Raw genomic sequence first — 22,844 nt, 5'->3', positions numbered from 1 at the left:
GCAAAGAAGACATGCTTGAGAGTATAAGTTAGTCATTTGCCTTGAGTCTCGCTCCTGGGACTCGCTCCGACCAATGGGCCTTGATCCAAGTCCCTTCTGCTTGTCCTGTCATCATTGTGCTAAAGAATTAAGGAAGGAGAATTGTGGGTCAGCCAATTGACATGGTTGATAGACTCCAAGGCAGGGGCAGTGCTGGCCTGAGTAACTTGAACCACGTGATTCCTTTCTACAGGCAGTGCTAGTGCACTGTAGCATGATATAGCACAATGGGCGGGGTATAAATAAAAAAATTTATTATTATTATTATTATTATTATTATTATTATTATTAGCACTGCATGGATGCCACTTGGGTGGCATGTGACTTGGTCCTCCCTTGCATTTCCATGTTAACATGGTTTTGCCATTGCAATGCACCCAAGGAAAGTTTGCAGTGAGTACTCTGCCCCACCTGATGGAACACTGAAACACTCATGTATTTTAATGGCACCAGAGTGACAGGCTGAGGGTTTGATGCAACGCAGGATCACAACTGATGCAGCAAAAAACTAGAAACACAAGGCATGGCAAAAGTGCTTTCCGTGATTGCTCCATTGAATCCAAGTCCCATATAAACATCTGGTATGCACCAAAATTCTGTAGTACTTGATAACAACTTAAAGTGCAGTTATAACTGCACAATGTTCCATTCTCAAAATTAGATCATCAAAAATAAACAGGGAAAACAGAACTATGCTTGTTGAATATTTCAATATGCTCTGTGTGAATTTTTTATCAGTGTCGTTGCCAATGTTGTTTGCTATTGCTGGTAAAAAAATGGCTTTTGTATTGGTCTACCCTCCCTCATTGATAACACCACTACAAAGGTTTTTTTTTATTCTTTTTAATTTTTCAGATGAGTAACTAACATTTCTGAAATAACATTTCTGAGATAGACTTGGTTCTAACTACAACTGATAACATGCTTTTGGGTTTCGGTATCAACTGAGACTTGATGCTGTGTGTTACTGAAGTCCTTGCCAAATTCCAGCAGAATTCTCTGGGAACACATTCCAAAAAGCCTGAGTAAGTGTGGCTTGGACATGTAGATTTTCTAACAAGGAGTAAACTGACACCACAGTGCATCTGATGGTCTTCTGCCAATGTTCCTTCATTTGTCAATGTACCATATCCAACACCAAGCCTTCAGTGCTTCTTGTACTTCCTTTCACTGGCTGTTACCTGTTTCTCTCTTATACATTCCTTCTATCAAGCCTTTCTGTTGCCTCTATTTTGCAAAGCCAGCAGAACTGCATATATACAAAGACAGTGCTGGGAAGAGAAGCTGCCACAGATGTGCTGTTCTTTAGAGAGGGTGTGAGCGATGGCTGCCTTTTGAGGAGCAATGAGTACAAAGTAGACTTAGGTGCATTAGGGAAGAGTGATGACACTCTTCTCCCACATGCATAAGAAAACTCCTTATCAGTAGTTAACAATTAGTCTGCAAATCCACATTGGAAAGCTCATTTGCAATGGGCTTTTAACACAACAGATTTCAGCATAGTCATCTCCACACCAACATACCTAGGACTTTTCTGCATTTACTATACAATATTTTCTTCTTCTACCCAAATCAGTAGAATTCTGAATCCAGGTTGCTGAGTCGGAGAGGACTCTTTACTGACTAATATTGAATGAGATATGGCACAGATTCAATATATGGCTGCTTTTTATATCATAATAACTATGTGGTAGCTGTTCTGTGAAGCAGCTACATTAGATTCACAGGGCCCTTTCCCACGTAGATCAGGATGGCGAACCTGTGACCCTATAGCTGATGTTGAACTACAACTCCCAGCATTCCTGCCCATTTGTCTTGAAGGCAAAGGCTGATGGGAGTTGGGAGTGCAATATCTGGAGGGCTGCAGATTAGCCATCCCTGATGTAGCACTTCCAAACACTGGACATAGGACTTCCACATCAACACCACAGATTAGTGCCCTTGCAACTTTTTTAACTAGGGCTAACTGCAAAGGTGAAGGAGAATTTTCACTGAGATCATGGTGAGTAGAAGGGTTAAGCCTTGTCTTCCCTTGCTCTACATTCTCAGTAATCACCCCCCCCCACTTGTAATTAAATAAAGAAGAAAAAAGCTACATGGTTGCAAGCGTCATGTGTAGTTAGGCCCAGCTGAGCTAAAGGTTTTGTGAACTACAATTCTGTTTTGCTACATTTATGAGCCTTGTATACAACAGCAGGAGCTGAGCAGTGATTGTTTATTCTGACTTTGCTGTTTCACACTGTTTGCACAGCATTGGCTTGCTAATGAGGTGATACCAGCTTGGGAGGGGAAGATAAGCTTTGATAGCATGCTGATGACTCTCAGAACCTTCAAAAAGCCCCTTCCCCGCACCTACTCCACAATGCAAAGTGGATTTTTGGCTTCCAGAGTTGCTACCTGTGGTTGAGACAGATGTTTGCTGAAAGCATTTCTGCATCCAGGTGTTGCATCTTTAAAACGCATTTGTTGTTAACTGTGAATATGGTCAGACCCAACACAAATCATAGAATGGGATGCAATATTCAGAAAAGTTGATGGAGTTGCAAAGTTAAATTAAGCCTAATACAAACTAGGGCTTTTCCTGTGGTGACCCTGGAACACCATGCCCAGAAACATCTGTTAGCAACCTTGCACAGCATCCTCCAACTGGAGAATGTCAAGATTCCTTCCCTACATATTGACCAACACATTTTTGAAGTTGATTGTGCTGCTGATACAGTTTGGGTCTCTCCAATGTTAAATTTTAGAAATATTTTCTGGATTCTATTTATGCATGTTTATTTATTTTTCTCTTCTTTGTCCCTCTTCACCAAAAAAAGACTAATAAAGTCTAATAAGAAGAATAGTTATGGCGCACAGTTTAACTTTTGAAGTCAGCTAAAGATACACCTCTTTGCTCAGACCTTCATAGGAGTTTGATGTAATGAGGTCAGCTGTGCATTGACAGATTGTTTCAAAATTTGGTTTGCTCTTTTAACTTCTAGACTGTAATTTGTGATTTAGATTTGTAGTATATCTTCTATGTTGCGACCCACCCTGGGAGCATGAATCAAAGCAGTGTAAGCTAGAAATCGCAGGAATAAACAATGATGGGGTATCGAAAGAGTTATGGGGAAAGTTCTCAACATGTACTAGGGCTTTTCAAGCCTTGTTCATACCATGTTATACACTATAAAAAGCCAGGTATGGAAGACAATATGGGGTAGCCACTGGTGTCAAGAGCAGGACTGTGGCTGGAGAAAAACCTCACTTTTCTCCTTGTGTGCATTCACTTAATTATACAGTCTTTAATATGTTTATAACCTAATATGTTACAGCCCAATGCTTTGCAGTCATTAACCTGGTAGTACAGATTAGCAGGATACAGAAGAATATTTTTAATTTTTTTAGTTTTAGACATCTACGTTCTACTCAGAGTAGACCTATTGAAATTAATTGATGGACCTAAGTTAGCCGTGTCCATTAATTTTAAAGGGTGTACTTTGAGTAGGACTAGATAAAGGTAAAGGTACCCCTGCCCGTACAGGCCAGTCGTGACCGACGCTAGGGTTGCGCGCTCATCTCGCTCAAGAGGCCGGGAGCCGGCGCCGTCCGAAGACACTTCCGGGTCACATGGCCAGCGTGACGAAGCTGCAACTGGCGAGCCAGCACCAGTGCCGCACACAGAAACGCCGTTTACCTTCCCGCTATAAAGCGGTACCTATTTATCTACTTGCACTTAGGGGTGCTTTCGAACTGCTAGGTGGGCAGGAGCTGGGACCGAACGACGGGAGCTCACCCCACCGCGGGGATTTGAACCGCCGACCTTACGATCAGCAAGTCCTAGGCACTGAGGTTTTACCCACAGCGCCACCCACATCCATTAATTTTAAAGGGTGTACTTTGAGTAGGACTAGAACTGGAGCCAACTCTTTGTTTCTAGATAATCTTTGGAATGTAGATGGGACAACTCTACATGTTTCTAACCAATATCCATCAGTCTTAAATACAGTTAAAATTTGTCTTTAAACCTTCTAGTAAAACTGTGCTGAAGAACAAACATAATACTATACCTGAAAGCAATCTGACACATTTCTGGGAATTGGGGAAGGTGCACTGTGGACCTGTAACTCCTACTTTTTCAACAAAGCACGACTGCAATCTTCTCTTCCAGATAACAGGGGACTTTGTTAGAAATGGCATGGGAGATAAATACAACTGGGGCAGAGTGAAAAGGAGCTCTTTTTTAATATAGGCTCAGCCTTGTTCTGTGATCTAAGCAAGAATGAATTATTGTGGTTACATGCAGCATGGGGACTGAGCAAGGTTGCTCCTGTGATAACACAAGCTTCACTTTGACTTAGTAATACATCCCTCTGCTATGTACCCCTCCTCTTTCTTTCATCCAGCAATATTGTCAAAAGGCTGCACAGCTTGTAAGTAATATTAGAGGGTGTTCATAATAAATTGTCTGCTTTGTGTACCACGCTGGATCCTGCCAAAACCCAGTAGGTCACTTGATGGGCTGGCTGCACGGGGCTTCCAGGCCAAAGGGTCAATCTGTTCTTGAGGAGAGGAAGTTGGATAGGTTCCCAAAACTTAATTAATGTGAGGTTCTCTTGGCTCACAAGCGGGTCAGACTAGATCAGTGTTTCCCAAGCTTTTCCCCCCATGGACTATTTGAAAATTGCTGAGGGTCCTGGTGGACCACTTAATGATTTTTCTGCCAGCTGTAGCATTTGCAATGTGCCGTGCGATTTTTAATTGTATTTGTCTTGCTTCTTCTGTATTATATTTGGTTTTATTGAATTCCATACAATAAATAAAAGCAAGACAAATACAATTAAAACAAATAGGATTAGTTAAAGTGATAGATGTGCTGTCTCCTGTCTTCAACTCCGAATCTATAGATGCTGTGTACCATCTGAATGAAGCTTGTGGACCACAGACCACAATTTGGGAACCCCTGGTGACAGTAAAGAGGCTGCCAACAAAAATGGTAGCCACGCATTTACCTCTCCCTCTCTCCCCTTTTGTGGAAACATCCAGAACAGGTGCGCGGGACCAAGGGACAAAAAATGGCCCCTCACGCCTCCTAATCTGGCCTTTGCAACTCACCCTACATCACACCCCTGGCCATATCCCTCACTGACCCTGTTCTCCACCTTTGTCTAATGATTTTAGCAGGCTGAAATTTGTCCTTGAACTGTGGTTGTAACTCATGGGAGAGTGCTGTGTGTCTGCCACACCAACCACCACCTTCTGTCCACATGTTCAGCAGGAGACAGGCTCAGCCAGCTGAAGTGTGTGGAAGGACACCTCTCCTCAATACAGTCAAACCTTGGTTCCTGAACAGCTTAGTTGCCGAACAAATCGACTCCCGAATGTCGCAGAAATAAGTGTTCCAGTTTGCAATCGTTTTTTGGAAGCCAAACATCCGACACGGCTTCTGCTTGAGTGCAGGAAGCTCCTGCAGCCAATCGGAAGCCATGCCTTGGTTTTTAAACGGTTCCAGGAGTCCGGGACTCCCGGAACGGAATAAGTTCGAGAACCAAGGTTTGACTGTACAAACTCCCATAGCTTGGTGTAGGTTGGATTCAATTTGCAGCCTAAGATTAAATAGCCACACTTTTCTGGATGCAAAGAGAATCCAAGTGGGGCTCACATTGTTAGTCCCCCATCCCAATTAACTTTATAAACCTATTAAAAATACAGTATTCTGCCTGAGCTACCAAGTGCACCCCTGAATATTGGCATTTGGTGACATTTTTAAAACTGTCATATCACAAGCAAATCTTCCAAATGACACAGGCACCATTTTGATCGACCATTTTGTTTCAATACACAGACTGGATTATTTGTCCAGAACACTTATATTTCTGGTTGTTGTGAGTTGTAAAGTGTACTGACAATAAACTTCCACAAAATGTACCGTTCCCCATTTTAATCGTGAAGATACTCAAGAGCAAAGCCTTTGCACGTTTGCTGTGATTCTTTCCCCTCCCAAAGCCCAACCCCACTGAAATCTGAAAGAATGTGCCTGATGAATTATAGTCAAAGTCATTGCAAGCTTTAATCTTAAAATCCATTCACTGTTATGGTGCCACTGATATCAAGCAAAACTATGCTTGAGTTCAGTGGCTATTATTGCAGTAGCCCACAAAAGCTCATGCCAGGAATAATGGCACCTTTAAGATACCATAGCGATATTTGTTACTATTGCTTATAAAGATCTGCAAATATCTGGGTTTTATTCACCATTCTTGATCAATCCTCTAGATTGCATTTGCTCCACCAAAGTGTATGCTTTAGTATTGTATTTTGAATTTCCATTATTCTATGATTTAAGGGGAAATAATATGCCTTACATCAATGATAATTCTATGCTGATTTTTTTTATTCGATTTGTTTACTTAGTTAATGTGATGGGACGATGAGCTGCTTGTGTGTAAAATCCTAGTCCCTCAGAGTTTGGTCAAGTTTGCAAACCTCTGTCTGTAACGGAGCCCCTTAAACATGGCTCCGTCAGTCGCTGGCAGATTCCGACAGTGGTTGCTTTCGGAATCGCTTCCAACATAAAAGCTCCTTAACGGAAACACGTCTTCTGGACTCTCTGCGTGACAGTTTCCGGCGAGGAGTGGGTGTCCCTACAGGAGGTCCTGAAACCTCCCCACTGTTTTCGCTGGAAGTGTCTCTGAGCCATCCCTCCAGCTCCCTTTCCCTCAGCTCAGCTCCTCTCCCCCTACTGGTTCCCTCTTCAGCTGCTGAGTCTCTCCCAACCTGTGTGAGCCCTTTCACTTCCCTTCCTTCCGATGGCAGTTCCCTGACATCCACCTCCCCTCCAGGGCCCCCTTCATCCCCTCTCGCCCCCTCCTCTACGGGCGGTGAGGAGGCAAAACCCCGGAATGAACTTCCTTCATCTTCCGATGTCCCGAACACTTCTCTCCACCTGTTGCGGTTCCTGGTCTCGAAGTACTCCTCCTCCTCAGAGTCCATCTCCCCTTCCCCTTCCGATTCCGAGAATCCTTCCAACTCCTCCTCCTCATCGGTGGTCCCAAAGTATTCCCTCCGGAACCTCTCCACAGGCTGAGGTTTCCTTGGGAACCTTTGATGGAACGTTTCTATCAATACCTCGTCATTGATATCTTCTGCCATTACCCAAGTGTTTTCTGACTCCGGTTCTCCTTCCCACGCTACCAAATACTCCACCTGATCCCCCTTCCATCTGGCGTCGAGGATTTCTGCCACATGGCTGCTGCATTCCCTTTCTTCTATGACCGGTCCCCGAGTGGCCATCCCTTCTCGTCCCCCCTCATACGGTGACAGTAACGACCTGTGAAATACTGGGTGCAGTTTCATGTGGTTGGGTAACCGGAGCCTGAAAGCCACTGGGTTGACCTGTTGAATGACCTCAAAGGGACCCAATCTCCTGGGTCTTAATTTCTTACAACCTCCTTTGAACGGCAACCCTTGGGTTGACAGCCACACCCTATCTCCCACCCTTATGGTTTCACCTTCCCTTCGGTTCTTGTCTGCCTGCCTCTTGTATTCTTCCTTCGCCCTTTCTAAGTTGAGTTGGAGCTGACGATGGATTGCTTCCATTTCTTCTACAAAATGCTCGGCTGCCGGGACACCCCATCTCTCCCCTTCTCCCCCTGGGAAAGCCCTGGGATGACACCCATAATTAGCCAAGAAGGGGCTCATCCCTGTGGACACATTCTCGGCATTGTTGTAGGCAAATTCCGCCAGCGCCAACTTTTCTACCCAGTCATTCTCTCTGTCATTGACATAACACCTCAGGTATTGCTGGAGGACCCCGTTTGCTCTTTCCGCCTGCCCGTTGGTTTCAGGGTGCCGGGCAGTCGAAAAGTTGACCTCCACCTGCAGTAAGCTCATGAGCTTCCTCCAGAACCTGGAAGTAAATTGTTTTCCTCGGTCTGAGACCACCCTCAATGGCACCCCGTGCAACCTAAAAATGTGTTCTACAAATAACTTCGCTGTCTCTTCCGCCGTGACTGCATGCGAGCAGGCTACAAAGTGGCACATCTTTGTTAGTAGGTCTACCACCACCATGATGGCTGTTTTCCCCTTGGACTTCGGCAGATCAGTCATAAAATCTATCGACACTGCCTCCCAAGGTCGTTCTGGGGTTGGTAAGGGTTCTAATAGCCCCGCCGGTGCCCGCCTCTCCCCTTTGGCTCGCTGGCATTGCTCACACCCTCTTACATACTCCCGTACATCTTCCCTCACCTTAGGCCACCAAAATTCCCTGGTGACCAACCACATGGTTTTGTGTTGTCCAAAATGCCCCGCCGTGGGGCTGTCGTGCAACTGCTTGAGTACCCTCCCCCTTAAGTCTCCTTCAGGGATATACAGTGCCCCTTTGTAATACAAAGCTCCATTTCTTTCCTCGAAACCCCCTGGTTCCTCTCCCTCACCCCTAAGACCTCTGAGCTTATTCTGGGCGTATTCATCATTCTCTGTTTCCTCTACCAGTTCTCTTTGTCCCACCAATGCCGCCCCACACACCCAGCGGTCCTCTGGAATGACATGTCTCTCTTCTGGTGCTCCCTCCCCCTCCAAATATTCAGGTTTGCGTGAGAGAGCGTCCGCCCTAATGTTCTCTGGGCCTGGCACGTAACAAATCTCAAAGTTAAATTTGGAGAACTCCTGGGCCCATCTCACTTGCCGTTGGTTGAGCACTCGTGCCGTCCTCCAATACTCTAGGTTCTTGTGGTCAGTGCACACTTGCACCTTATGTTGTGCGCCAATTAGCAGGTGCCTCCATCTCCGGAACGCCTCATGAATGGCTAGTAGTTCTCGGTCATACACCGTGTAGTTCCTCTCGGATTTGTTCAGCTTTCGCGAAAAAAAGGCACACGGTCTCCACTCTGACTCCTCCTTCCCTGGCTGCAGAAGCACCGCCCCAATAGCTCTGTCTGATGCGTCAGTTTCCACTCTCATCGGTTTTTGTAAATCCACATGCAGGAGTTGTTGTTCCGAGGCGAAGGCCCTTTTTAGTTCCTCAAATGCTCGCTCCGCCTCCTCAGTCCAAACGAACTTCTTCTTACTGCTGAGACAGTCCGTAATGGGCGCCGTCAGGTGGGCAAAGTTTCGGATGAACTTACGATAGAAGTTCCCAAATCCTAGGAACCTCTGCACATCCTTCCTTGTTTTGGGTGTTTTCCATTCCAGCACCGTCTGGACCTTGCCGGGATCCATGGCCAATCCCTTGTCTGACAGGCGATACCCCAGGAATTCCACCTCCTTGGTATGAAACTGACACTTCTCCAGTTTCACCCACAGCTGGTTGGCTTGCAGCCTGCTCAACACTTCTCTGACGTCTCTCACATGCTGCTCCTCATTCTCAGAATACACCAACACGTCGTCTAAGAAGGCCACACAATTCTTGTAAAGCAAAGGCCCCAGGACGTGGTTCATAAACGATTGAAAGCACGCGGAGCCTCCTTGTAGGCCGAAGGGCATAACTAAATATTCAAATGCCCCCAAAGGGGTGAACATGGTGGTTTTCCATTCATCCCCCTTCCTTATTCGTATCAGGTTGTACGCCCCCCTTAGGTCCAGTTTAGTAAAAATCTTTCCCTTCCTGACCCTTGTCAAAATGTCGTCAATCCTGGGCATAGGGAAAGCCACTGGTTCTGACACTGCATTTAAGGCCCTGAAGTCACACACAAGCCTCGGCTTGTTCGTGTTTTTTTTATCCACAAAAAACACTGGGCTGCCCCCCACCGCCCTGGACTCTCTGATGAACCCTCTCTTCAGGTTCTTGTCAATGAACTCTCTTAGCTCCTGCATCTCTCTGTCTGACATGGCGTACAGCTTGCCTACAGGGAGCTGTGCCCCAGGGAGTAAATTGATTTGACAGTCAAAGGGTCTATGCGGGGGTAGTTGGTCAGCTTCCCTTTCGCTGAAGACGTCGCGGAGATCTGCGTATTGTCGTGGTACCTTCACGTTCTCCGTTACTTCAGTCCCTGCTAGGGTGGCTTGGGCCCCTGCCAAACCCTTTCCCTCTTTGCAGTGTTCTAAGCAATGTGCTGAACCAAAAGAAACCACTCTCTGATGCCAGCCCACCAGCGGATCATGTAACGCTAGCCAGCTCATCCCCAATATAATGGGAGCTCCTCCCAAGGTGGCCACATTAAACGCTATCAGTTCGGTGTGCCTTGCCACCTTCATTATCATTGGGACGGTCTGCAAGCTGACTTCTCCTCCCAACAGCTCCCTGCCATCGATCGTGGTCACCTGCAGGGGGTTGCTTAAAGGGATCGTCTGTATCTGGTGTTCAGCTGCAAACTCTTTGCTCATGAAATTGCAGGAGCTGCCTGAGTCCAACAGCGCCTTTATCTTTAGAGGGTGTCCGTTTGGCAGCTCTAGCGCCACTTCTATCACTAGGGCGGGTTTAGGAGGTTCTGGCGTGGGCACTTTCACTGCTCTTTGGCCTGGCTGCTGTGCCCCGACGGTGGCAGCCAGGCGTTGGCTTTTACTTGCTTCGGTATTTCTTCCTCTCTTCCCTCCACAGCTCCTACCATCCCTTGCCATTCCTTCCTCTGGGGGCAGACTCTGGCAAAGTGACCTGGCTGTTGGCAGAGATAGCATTTCCGGGCGCCTTTTCCCTCCTTCTTTCCCCCCTCACTGGGCTTTGAAACTGCGCGCGCGCGCGCTGTTCCGATTTCCATCGGCTCTGCCGGCGGGAAAGTTGGCTCTGGAATGTCTGGAATGCGGAACTCCTTCCAACGTTCCCCCTTCCCTTCCCGCCTCTCCAATGCTCTCGCCTCCTGGCGCGCTCCTATGGTCAGCGCTGATTTGGTCAGCTGGTCCATAGACTCCGCCCTGGGCGCCCGGGACAGTTCGTCTTTCACAGCCGAAGAAAGCCCTTCTTCAAAGAGCATTTGAATGGGTTCCGCCGATAGATCCCACCCCAATTTATGGATCAACATGGTGAACTCAGTCCAGTACTCACGGACAGATCGGCTCCCCTGTTTGCAAGCCATTAACTGTCTGCGGACCACTCCCTGTTCAATATCGCTGGAAAACATCAGATCCATGGCGCGAAAGAACTTCATCGTGTCCTTTAGGACGTCACTATTCGCTGCCATCAGAGGTCTAACCCAGTCTCTCGCCCCCTTTTCAAGATGCCCAATCACGAAAGCCACTCGTGATTCCTCGTCAGGGAATTCATCAAACTGCAGATTGAGGGCATATTGCATCTCTGTCCGAAAGCCATGATAGTCTTTGGGCTCCCCCCCAAACTTCTGCACCAATCCTGGTACCTTTCTGACGAGCTGGGTGTCTTTCCCCTTTTTGTCTGCATCCTGAGCCCTCCTCTCCTCAAGCCTCGCCGTCTGCAGCGCTAGCTGGACCTCCAACACCCGGTACCTTTCTTCCAGGCTTGGACCCGCTCCAGCTCCTGCTTCTCCGGTTCCGGCTGGGTTGCTCATGATGCCTTCTCCTGCACAAGCTGCTCACGAAGACTGTCGGAATGCTGTGATGGGACGATGAGCTGCTTGTGTGTAAAATCCTAGTCCCTCAGAGTTTGGTCAAGTTTGCAAACCTCTGTCTGTAACGGAGCCCCTTAAACATGGCTCCGTCAGTCGCTGGCAGATTCCGACAGTGGTTGCTTTCGGAATCGCTTCCAACATAAAAGCTCCTTAACGGAAACACGTCTTCTGGACTCTCTGCGTGACAGTTTCCGGCGAGGAGTGGGTGTCCCTACAGGAGGTCCTGAAACCTCCCCACTGTTTTCGCTGGAAGTGTCTCTGAGCCATCCCTCCAGCTCCCTTTCCCTCAGCTCAGCTCCTCTCCCCCTACTGGTTCCCTCTTCAGCTGCTGAGTCTCTCCCAACCTGTGTGAGCCCTTTCACTTCCCTTCCTTCCGATGGCAGTTCCCTGACAGTTAAGTTTCATTATTCAGTTCTAGTTGGGCCAAGCTGGCTGCTAGTAATTCTCTTCCTCATGCTCACATGAACAATTTAACATGTGGATTTGGGTCTTTTGAGAATCCACTTTCATTAATACAAAGCAAGCCTCAAAAGTGATCAGCTTTAGCCTTGCATTTAGCATTGGAATGAAATACGTGATTAAACAGTTCACGAAACAGGATTCTACATTACTTTTTTCTAGCTGCCATTAGACAAATATTATAGTGGAAGACAAATTACGCTATGTGAGTACAAAAACTTCTTGTCTTGTTGTGTCCATCCATGCTCTAAGGCCAGTACTTAGTGACACGACTTGTTTACATTTAACATGTATGCAAGAGATGTTTGTTCTGCATCTGGAAACAACCAATTCCTCACGGGAAGTTCATCTTGTCCTCTCTCTTATGACATATTGTTGGCAAGCAAAGACCTTTCTTTTCAGCCTGTCGTTTGTAATGATATTGCTAGTACTTTGTTTGTATTATTTTATGCTACTTCTATAAAATCAGTTGCTAATTGATATTGGTGTCTTTTGTTGCTACTGAGTATGTTTCATCCTGCTGACTAGTTTTGTAATTAGTATTCTTGATACTGTTTACAGATACTGTTTGATACTGTTTACAGCTGCCCTGCCTAAATGCTTTAATTAATAAACAAATCATAATCTCTGGTTCTGATATTTAGACACAAATATGTTGCTTATGTAGCCAAAACACAATTCCTACACAAGAGAAAGCAGAAGTCACAAACAAATAATTATATTTTCATATTAGAAAGGCTTAACCTGTTGAATGTGTGCCTGTCATAGAGCTGTTAAAATAATTGCTGGCCCTCAGTGCCACCAGTTACTGTAGGTCTTTCGTCTATTGATCTCTGGCAGGAAATACTACATTTAGTGCATGAACAGGCATGATATTTCAGATGGAGAGGTGGTGGTCAGAACAGATTTAAGATTTTCAGCAACCAATGATCAGATGCCAATGCTTGGATAAATTCAAAATTAAATAGTTAAAAAGCAATGTATTTTATGAGCATTTGTTCTGTACTCATTTATAAAATGCAACTACAACAATGTTAATAGTGCAGGTCAATGTACATTTTGTGTGTGAGAGAGAAGCCATAAGAATTGAGCTTTTGAGCTGAACATACATGTTTGTGTTTATTCAAGAAGAAGCAACCTCTCCTCCCAAGAAATCTCCTATTTTCCCATAGGTGGAAAAGCAATGAATCATCCCTTCCCAGCACATTATTGTTACAACCAACAGCCTACCCCTGACTGCATTTCCTCCTACAAAGCAAACAAAAAACTCAACACATCAACACCGGTTAACACCACTTCAGGATTCGCACACGCTACTCTCAGTCCTCCAGCAATATTAATATAGCTGGGCTACTTTTTCATGGCTTGGTGGAACTCACAGCTTCTCAACCACAATCTGAATATACTAATGATTAATTTTATTTATATTTGCAGGGTAATTTATTAAAGTTTACATACTAATATTTTTCCTTTTCCTTTTTTGAAATTATGAAATTAAACCTAAGATAGAAGGAATATAAATTCCTGTCTTTGCTATTACCTTTTGTTTTTGGGTGGACACAATACTGCTCAGTTGCACCAAAATTCTGAGTTTTAAAATTACAGTATTTTCTAGGTAGCGAAACAAAAATGGGAGAGGAGTTCAAAATGAACTAGGCAGCTCTTCTGCATTATCTTAACTTTTAAAACAAAATCAAAACTGGATTAATGTATGCACCACAGAAACTGCCCAGAAGTCCTTTTCCTGTTGTCTGGGGGAAGGAATTTCCTGGGTCATTTTAAACCTACTTCTAGTTCTTCCATGGTGCTTATACGGCTCTAAATTTCTTTTCAGTGCTCTTCAATTACAGCTCTGATTAGCTAAAAGCTGTGAAAGGCTGAAGCAGGCTCATATTTCATAAAGAAATTGCTTTGAATGGTGCCTGCATATTTTGCTTCATAGCCTTCCTTTAACAAGGACTAGACACTTACTTTTTTTTTTCAGTGTCTGGGCCCCTTTATTGCTCCCAACCTGGTACAGCAGGGCCTCACTCCCTTCCACAAAAATAGCCCTGAATATTCCAGTTGCTGAGGGTCAGCTACAGAGGCCTTGGCCTAAGGTTCCTCCCCAATGGTTTTAAGAGTACCTAAGAATTCTGTCACCAGAAAACTCAAAAGTAAACGGCAACAATAAGCCACCAAGGAAATATCATATATTAATATATATATATTTGTTTGTCTACAGGTTGATGACCAAATGAAGCTGCTTCAGAACTGCTGGAGTGAACTCTTAATTCTAGATCATATTTATCGCCAAGTGGTACATGGGAAAGAAGGCTCCATCCTCCTAATCACTGGGCAACAAGTGAGTTTGCAAACTGAATATTTTGGTTTCATTTTTAAACCTTTTTCCAAACTGTAGGAACTTAACTGTGTCTCAAACGTTCCTGGTATTACACCGAAAGCCTTTCCTATTGAACCACGGTATTAGCTGCAAAACAACTGAAGTAAAATGATCATCCACACTGTGATCTTCGGATGAAAAAGGGTCGTATATAAATTAATAAATAATTTTTAAAAAGTAAATTCTGTTCCTGATCCAAACTTGTTACAATAAAAGCAAATGCAACTTATATAAACATTTACTCATCTACCTCTGTGAGTGAGGCCTGGCGTGTAAGAAGCATGATATCTGCAGCATAATGCCAATCCAATTTTTTTTTTTAAAAAAATGGGAATTTATTTCAGATAAATCATGAGTCAACATACCTTTAAAGCACATTTATACTGTTAAGTTGTGGGTGAACATATCAGACGACACAGTGATTCTTCAAACAACTCTTGTTTATTCACAGGCCAGAACAGAACTGAACTGAAGGGTTCAGTCAGCCTGCTTATATAGAGCTCCAGTACAACGTAACTGTAACAATTTCCTAAAACTATCCAATCACTGAATGTCACTTTTGATCCCTTATTTGCATAACTATCTACAGTATCCCCCTGCTGGCCCAGGGTGAGAACTTCAGTACATAACATATACCACTTTTAACAGTCATGGCTTCCCCCAAAGAATCCTGGGAACTGAAGTCCCCCCCACTACAATTCCCATCACCCTTAACAAACTCCAGTTCCCACAATTCTTTTGTGGAAGCCATGTGTTTTAAATGTATGGTTTGTAGAGGGGGTTGGCATAGTGGGAACTAGAAGCAGATGGTATGAATTAAAGGAATCGGCCCATGAAAAGAAAAAATGAGAAAAAACAAGAACTCAGAAAGCAATAAAGAGCAACATTTGTGAGGCCAAACCCTGTGATACAAGCCATAAGTTCAAGTTCAGATGTAACATTAAGCCAAGCCATGGTTTAGCACCATGTAGATGTATTTCAAATAGTCCCGTTTTCTCAGCACTTCAGAATTAGACTGCCAAAGAGAATAGTGCACTGTGTGCAAACATTTAAAAAAGATTCTGTGATAATATATTAATTCAGCTACTTACTGAATTCATTTACTTGGATTCAGAAGCAGCTTGCCAGGTGTAGTGGGATTTGCCTGGCAGATCAGTTGCTGTTGCTTACTGGGAGAGCAAGAGGCAAGGCAGTGGGGAGGTTGGTGCAGTGTAGGTACACTGGCTCAGCCAGTTAGGTGCTCCTGCCACTGCTTTTGCGCCTCACTGACCTCCCCGCCACCTTGCCCCTTTCTGGTAAGCAGCAGTGACCTACCTGCCAGGAAGCTAGCATAGCAGCTTCGGCACACACAGCAAGCACTTTCACTCAAATTAGGAGAATCAGAAGCAGCTTTAAAAGTCAAGCTTAAAAGCCACAGGGAATTCTCCTGCGCAGACAAGCTCCAGTCAAACAAATGCAACATGCACAAGAGCACTGCCGTGATCTTGCGCAGCTTGAGATCACTCTCGGCGATTGTGGTGAGAGAAGTTGCTCATACGTCGTGGCCGGGTTCATTTATAATTTCCAAGAGCCCTGGCAAAGTAAATGAGAGCGACAAGGCAAATTAAATGAAAACGTTACTCTTTGAAAATGTCTTTCAGCTCTAATGGAAAAGAATGTATGGTGTCATGGGAAGGCAGAGTGCATTTTGTGTGTTTTATTTCTGATTCAAAGTGAAACCAAATGATGGTCCACTGGCATTTAAGTAGCTGAAACCTAAACTGCCTCCATTTATATACATATGAGGAAACAGTTGCTTGTTTGGACTGCAAACTACATTATTCAATTGCTATTCAAAATTTGCATAGAGAGACTTAGCCCTAATTTAAACCATGTAGGGTGATTCCTTTGTGCCTACAAAGAGAGTTGCATGTGTTGTGTGCGTCAGGCAGAAAGACATGCACATTATATGAAAGGCAGGTGAATAAACCATTTGATCACAGCTACATTAACCATGGGCATGATCCAGTCAAAGTTAAGTGGTGTTTAGTCCCATTGGTTTCAATGAACTCTGCCTGGCAATATGCTCCTAGGAAATTGATCAAGCCTGGGACAGATTTTCTAAAGCTAAGAACTACTCCATGAGGCTCCATGCCAGATAACTTCTGAACGCCACAAGCCACCTGGATAGCCTTTAAATAAATGAGCAAGGGTTGCAAAGAAAAAACAGAGCATTTAATCACATTTAGACAATAACAGGCTCAAGCTCACTAACTACAGATCATAAAATGTCTTTGGAATTCCCCTCCACCCGGACCAAATCAAAATAATTTCTAATTTGGACTGACTCCATTTCTGGTCCTCCCTTCTCAGACCAATTTAAACCCCCAACTTCATGTAAGTTTCTGATTGCATTTGTCATTGTAACTCTGACAGCTATGTAGATTTTATCTTTATTTTTGAGCATCCTATATACACTATTCCTTGAATGGGTGATTTAATAGACCCCACTGCAAAAGGCAATGTAAACAGAAGAGGAAAGAAGCAAATTTATACTGCAGTCTTGCGCACACTTACCAGGGAAAAAGTCCCACTGAAATCAATGGTGCTTACTTAAATGCCAGTTCTTACATAAAGAATTATGATCAGACCCATTAGCAGTTCCTTCAAACCAAGTTGTCCATTACTCACTCTTTTCATTCTTTGCACAAAATGCTGCTCATCTGCTACAATGATTACTGTTTTAAAAGCAAACAAAGTGCATTCTTTCACTCAAGCATCATTTAAAAACCAGGAATGAATTGTTCTTTGTCAGATGCACAATATTGCAACAGTTATTATGCCTCATGTATATTTCAGCTTCCAGAGTTATTCTGCATACTTTAAAAGAAAGTTAAATTTCTTCAAGGCTGCAGAATATGAAGATACTACTGTTATTTGCTGTAATTATTATCTTTGTTAAAAGAAAGCAAACAAAAATGCTATGATGGTTTAGTCTGAGATGAAGTACTCCCTACAGATTATTTTCTGCAAATGCTATTACACAGTTAAATAGTTGGAAGTCCAGGCAGTCATAAAGAATTCATTGTGTAATAAACTTACAGTGCAATGGTCTACATGCCCACTCAGAGGTAAGTCTCTCTGTGTTTAACGGAGTTTACTCCCAGTTTAGTGGGTGCCGGGCTGCAGCTTTGGCTTTCTTGTGAAGAAAGAACAGAGAGCAGAGAGTTCATAGTGAAGATGTCATTCTCACTACAAAAAATACAGATCTTAAATATAGACCACCTACAATACAGATATGCAGATATGTGTCAACTTTGATGGCAGAAAGTGAGGCGGAATTAAAGAACCTCTTAATGAGGGTGAAAGGAGAGTGCAAAATATGGTCAGAAGCTCAACATCAAAAAAACTAAGATTGTGGCCACTGGTCCCATCACCTCCTGGCAAATAGAAGGGGAAGAAATGGAGGCAGTGAGATATTTTACTTCTTTGGGCTCCATGATCACTGCAGATGGTGAAAACAGTCACAAAATTAAAAGACGCCTGCTTCTTGGGAGAAAAACGATGATAAACCTAGACAGCATCTTAAAAAGCAGAGACATCACCTTGCCAACAAAGGTCCTATAGTCAAAACTATGGTTTTCCCAGTACAGTGGTACCTCAGGTTAAGTGCTTAATTTGTTCCGGAGGTCTGTACTTAACCTGAAACTGTTCTTAACCTGAAGCACCACTTTAGCTAATCGGGCCTCCTGCTGCCGCCGCACCGCCGGAGCACGATTTCTGTTCTCATCCTGAAGCAAAGTTCTTAACCTGAAGCACTATTTCTGGGTTAGCGGAGTCTGTAACCTGAAGCGTATGTAACCTGAGGTACCACTGTATTGATGTATGGAAGTGAGAGCTGGACCATAAAGAAGGCTGATCGCCAAAGAATTGATGCTTTTGAATTATGGTGCTAGGGGAGACTCTTGAGAGTCCCATGGACTGCAAGATCAAACCTATCCATTCTGAAGGAAATCAGCCCTGAGTGCTCACTGGAAGGACAGATCCTGAAGCTGAGGCTCCAATACTTTGGCCACCTCATGAGAGAAGAAGACTCCCTGGAAAAGACCCTGGTGTTGGGAAAGATGGAGGGCACAAGGAGAAGGGGACGACAGAGGACGAGATGGTTGGATAGTGTTCTCGAAGCCACTAACATGAATTTGACCAAACTGCGGGAGGCAGTGGAAGACAGAAGTGCCAGGCGTGCTCTGGTCCATGGGGTGACGAAGAGTCAGACACGACTAAATGACTAAACAACAATACGTTGAAAGAAATAGTTCATTGCTCTTTGGCCAACCAGACCAAACACATACAAAAACTCATACTAATACAGCCTACTATATTCATTATTATTTTATAAAAGAGAGTGATAAAATCAACAATAATTTTAACACAATTAAATTATTATTAGGGGGGAACATTATACCATTTAAAAATCATGCTAGTTGTATCTCAGAGGTTTTGCTGTTGGGGCAGATCATTGGATTTGTAGGAGCATGCTTTATTTTATTTTTTAATTGGGCAGTCAGGAAAAATACTGACTCCTTACTACTTTACCTTCAAAATCTAAATTAAATTAAATTAAAACACACTACTCTGCTTTCCACAGCTTCCCTCTTCCCCAGTGACTATAGACCTAAGATAATTCCTCTTAGGAATCAATCTTCTGCACAACTGAACACAAGTAGAACTTGGGCCATCGGTAAAATGTGCTATAATCAAGATAGATTAAGACTGATTGAAAAATATGGCCTCCCAAAAATATCCCAAAACGGGATGCCTATGATACAAGCACCAAGTCCACTTTTTGCAGCCATTTTATGCCACCTTCCATGTCGTCACAGCAGCCATGTAGAACAGGTTAGGCTGAGAGTTGGAGACTGACCCAGAATATGAAGTGAGCTAAAATAATGAGAATCGAGTTTAAAATACAGCACAAAACATGCTCAGAGTATTTTCTTTTTTCTTAAGGTTGCCAGAATCTTTTTTGTTTGTATTTTGCAGAGAGTTATGAAACTGCACATGCTCAGCATAGTTTTTGTAGTCCATGAAAGCTTTTGTAATAATACTAGTTTAAGATAAGGTATCTTTAAGATACCTCAAGGTATCTTTAAGATACCTCAAGGTGTATATTTTCCGGTACCTTATTTAATGTATTCATTGAGCAGGGCGGGGGTGTTTGAAATTACCAAGGTCCCCATCTGCCTTGTATAGCAGGATAAGTACAAGAGCCACTTCCTTGTCTTCACCTGGGCAGCTTAAAAATAAGGATATCTTCAGTCAGCTCATTTACAGTAATTATATACGGTATATCCTGCCTTCTTGCCCTGCCAAGGCTATTCATAATACAAATATATTTATTTTTATTTGGAAAGATTGTATAAAACATGTAATCACAAAACTCTCTGAGTGATGTACCGTATTTTTTGCTCAATAAGACTCACTTTTTCCCTCCTAAAAAGTAAGGGGAAATGTGTGTGCGTCTTATGGAGTGAATGCAGGCTGCACGGCTATCACGGAAGCCAGAACAGCAAGAGGGATTGCTGCTTTCACTGTGCAGTGATCCCTCTTGCTGTTTTGGCTTCTGAGATTCAGAATATTTTTTTTTCTTGTTCTCCTCCTCAAAAACTAGGTGCGTCTTGTGGTCTGGTGCGTCTTATAGAGCGAAAAATACGGTACATAATAAAACACAACTGAAATTCAAAGAGCTGTTACATATATGCAAAATATAACTGTGGATGAAACACAGGGGGGGGGGAACCCAGTAAAACTTTTAAAAAATCCAAAACAAATGTAAATAACGGAACCATATGTCTAGGCAGGCCCGCTGAAATTTTAAAAGAAGGTTTCAGCATGCAAATAAAAACAATATAGTGAGGGTGCTTACCTAATGTCAATGGTTAGGGAGTTCCAAAGTAGAAACACTGCAACTGCGCATAACATGACGCCATGGTTTAGCACAGTATGGAACAGCCTAAACAAACCAAAGCAAAGGATGAGACTCACATGCTCCCCTTCCCAAGTGCTCCTCTTCCATAACTAGGAGGAAGAATTTGGCAGAGTTTAGTTTTGCTTTTACAGGAATCTCTCAGCTCACCATTATATTCAAGCCAGGAATTCTGGCTTAAAACAAATAATGGTTAGTTTAACAAACCAACTTTTATAATCCTTGGTGTGAAGTTGACTTCTAATGAAACTAGCCATTGTTGAAGCCAAGGCTCAAAGCTGATTCTAAGCAATTCCCCTTCTTTCAGCTTCTCACCTTCAAGCAGCGACAGCTGATGACTTTGCACTGATGCAGCAGTCGGAATGCCCCTTCCAAAGCACTTACTTGCTGGTGTAGCAAGTTTTTTGGGATAGGGCTGTAAATCTTCTTAGTGCCAAGTGCACAGAGTGCGTTAAGTTTCTTGATTCAGTTGTAATAGGATAGGTCTCACTTGCTCCATGCTAAAGCCATCAAGCTTTGCTTTGCAGAGTTCAGCTAGGAATGAAAACACACAAGAGCAGGAATAGGCAAACTCGGCCCTTCAGATGTTTTGGGACTACAACTCCCATCACCCCTAGCTAACAGGACCGGTGGTCAAGGTTGATGGGAGTTGTAGTCCCAAAACATCTTGCCTATGCCTGCACAAGAGTCTAAACAATGGGGAGGTGGAAGATCAGGATCTACTAGTAGACCTATGGTTGCTTTGCAGATCTACTAAGTTGCTTAGGGCTTTAGCTCAGTGTTAGAGCATCAGCTTTCCAGGTTCAATTCCTGGCATCCCCAAGTATGGCTGGGAAAGCTCCCTGAAGAGCTGCTGCCAGTCACTGTAAAAATACTAGATCAATGCTCTGCTGTCCTACTGCTCTAACCTTAAGGTTATTAGGGGGGGGGGAAATAGTTGAGGGTGAGGGAACAGGACTTGGGAGCTTGTTTCTGGTACTGGTCACAGATTCAAGACACCCCTGGTACTCATAGGCACCATGTTCCTTAATTCCTTGTGTTTCTCCCTCATCTGTGGCCCTTTTTTGCACTTTGTTCTGGCCGGTAGACCACAGGGTTCTAGTAAAAAAAAGCAAAGCAGATCCCACATGCCCACCCCTGCTGTAGCTATTTGGCATCTTCCCTCTATATGTCTAGAAGCAGGAGCCAGCACAGGAAATGGCATTTTTCATTGTTCGTAATGCACCAATGGCCCATAAATGTATAAGATATTTTATAGCACTTTGAAGCATTATCAGTTTTACTATTTGCATATTAGAACTAATTAGCAACCTCTGTAACATCATCCTGAGGGAGAGGTCTTCTGGCAACTTAATTCATTATCTTCTATTATTGGCATATCATGTTAAAATGGCAGGCATCATACACTGTACAAGTCATCACAATTTTAATTAATTTGATTTCACGATGCCTGCTGTCTCTATCTAGGAGTAACCCATTCCCACTCTTAATGTATGAAAGTCCTCTGCTTTCCTGCAGTAAAGTACTTGCTGAAGAAATATTTATATATTTCCATTATATAAATGTTATCTACGATCTTTGCAGATAAAATGCAATTTGTAATCATAAAGTTATCATTGTTTATCATGTAAATTTGTATTGGGATGCTAAATTAGTTTCACTGACAGTATAATCATTTTAACAGGAAATACTGCTTGAAGAGGAAAAAGGTTGCCTAAGACTCATCACGGCACACATTTGCTTCCAGTGCAACAGTCTGACTTGTGAAATTGCACTAGTGCCAAGATCAGATCCTAGTCAAAACACTGAAAGAACAATTTCACCTACCACCTTCCAGAAACGCATCACACAAGGAAGAAACTAAGATTAAAAATAGAAAAATTAAAGAAAGTTTCCCTTACCTTAATGCATGCAACAACAACAAAGACTAAGTTCTAATTAACTACATGGATCATTAACTTTAATCATTCACAGAACTGAAAGCAAATGCCTTTCAACCTCCACTCTGCAAAAACGTTTATCCCAGCATCTAATAAAGAGAGACTAATGTATTAACAACATGTCACTATTACCTTTCCCAATGCTCAGATAAGCCACTGCAGTTAACTTGCCAATTTCCACTACCTCTAAGACCTTTATCAACCATTTCTTAACAGATGGGACACTGGAGGAAGTTTATGCTGCTTGGCAACTGTAATCTTAGCTAAAAGATTTCATAACCAGACCCCCTATTTTTACACTGTTTCCAGCCTGTCAATTTGAACAAGATAACCACAGAATCAATGGATAGGTCATACTCTGTTATTTCAAAAAATGACTATAAGAACCCTTTCCCAATATTGCACAATTGCCATCATAAGTACAGAAAGCTGAGGTTCAACAGGCCTTCTATGTTTCCTCTGTATCTTGGGCACCCTTAAGGTTTCTATTTAAGTCTTGCTTTCCTGCAGGCAGGTAAAAAACTTTTTTAACAGCTAAGAACTTACATCAATTTACAGCT

At 43.3% G+C, this 22,844-nt stretch overlaps 1 protein-coding gene and 1 long non-coding RNA gene across 6 annotated transcripts in view; one reads left to right on the top strand and one right to left on the bottom strand.

Annotated features, from left to right (window-relative positions):
* The window catches only part of LOC308479832, a 132,057-nt gene that overhangs the window by 33,216 nt on the left and 75,997 nt on the right, over nucleotides 1-22,844 (bottom strand). The window lies entirely within an intron of this gene.
* Nucleotides 1-22,844, top strand: part of NR5A2 (nuclear receptor subfamily 5 group A member 2) — a 123,000-nt gene that overhangs the window by 70,375 nt on the left and 29,781 nt on the right. For all 4 annotated transcript variants that reach the window (XM_081010790.1, XM_081010793.1, XM_081010792.1 and 1 more), the window contains exon 5: nucleotides 14,221-14,340. In XM_081010790.1, coding sequence (XP_080866916.1) covers nucleotides 14,221-14,340 — 120 coding nt within the window. The remainder of the gene's footprint in view (nucleotides 1-14,220; nucleotides 14,341-22,844) is intronic.

The sequence above is a fragment of the Podarcis pityusensis genome, assembly GCF_964106645.2.
Source record: "Podarcis pityusensis genome assembly, chromosome: 6".
In the NCBI taxonomy this organism is placed as follows: domain Eukaryota; kingdom Metazoa; phylum Chordata; class Lepidosauria; order Squamata; family Lacertidae; genus Podarcis; species Podarcis pityusensis.
Note: the sequence above shows the minus strand (reverse complement) of the source record. Positions and strands in the feature narration are given on the sequence as shown.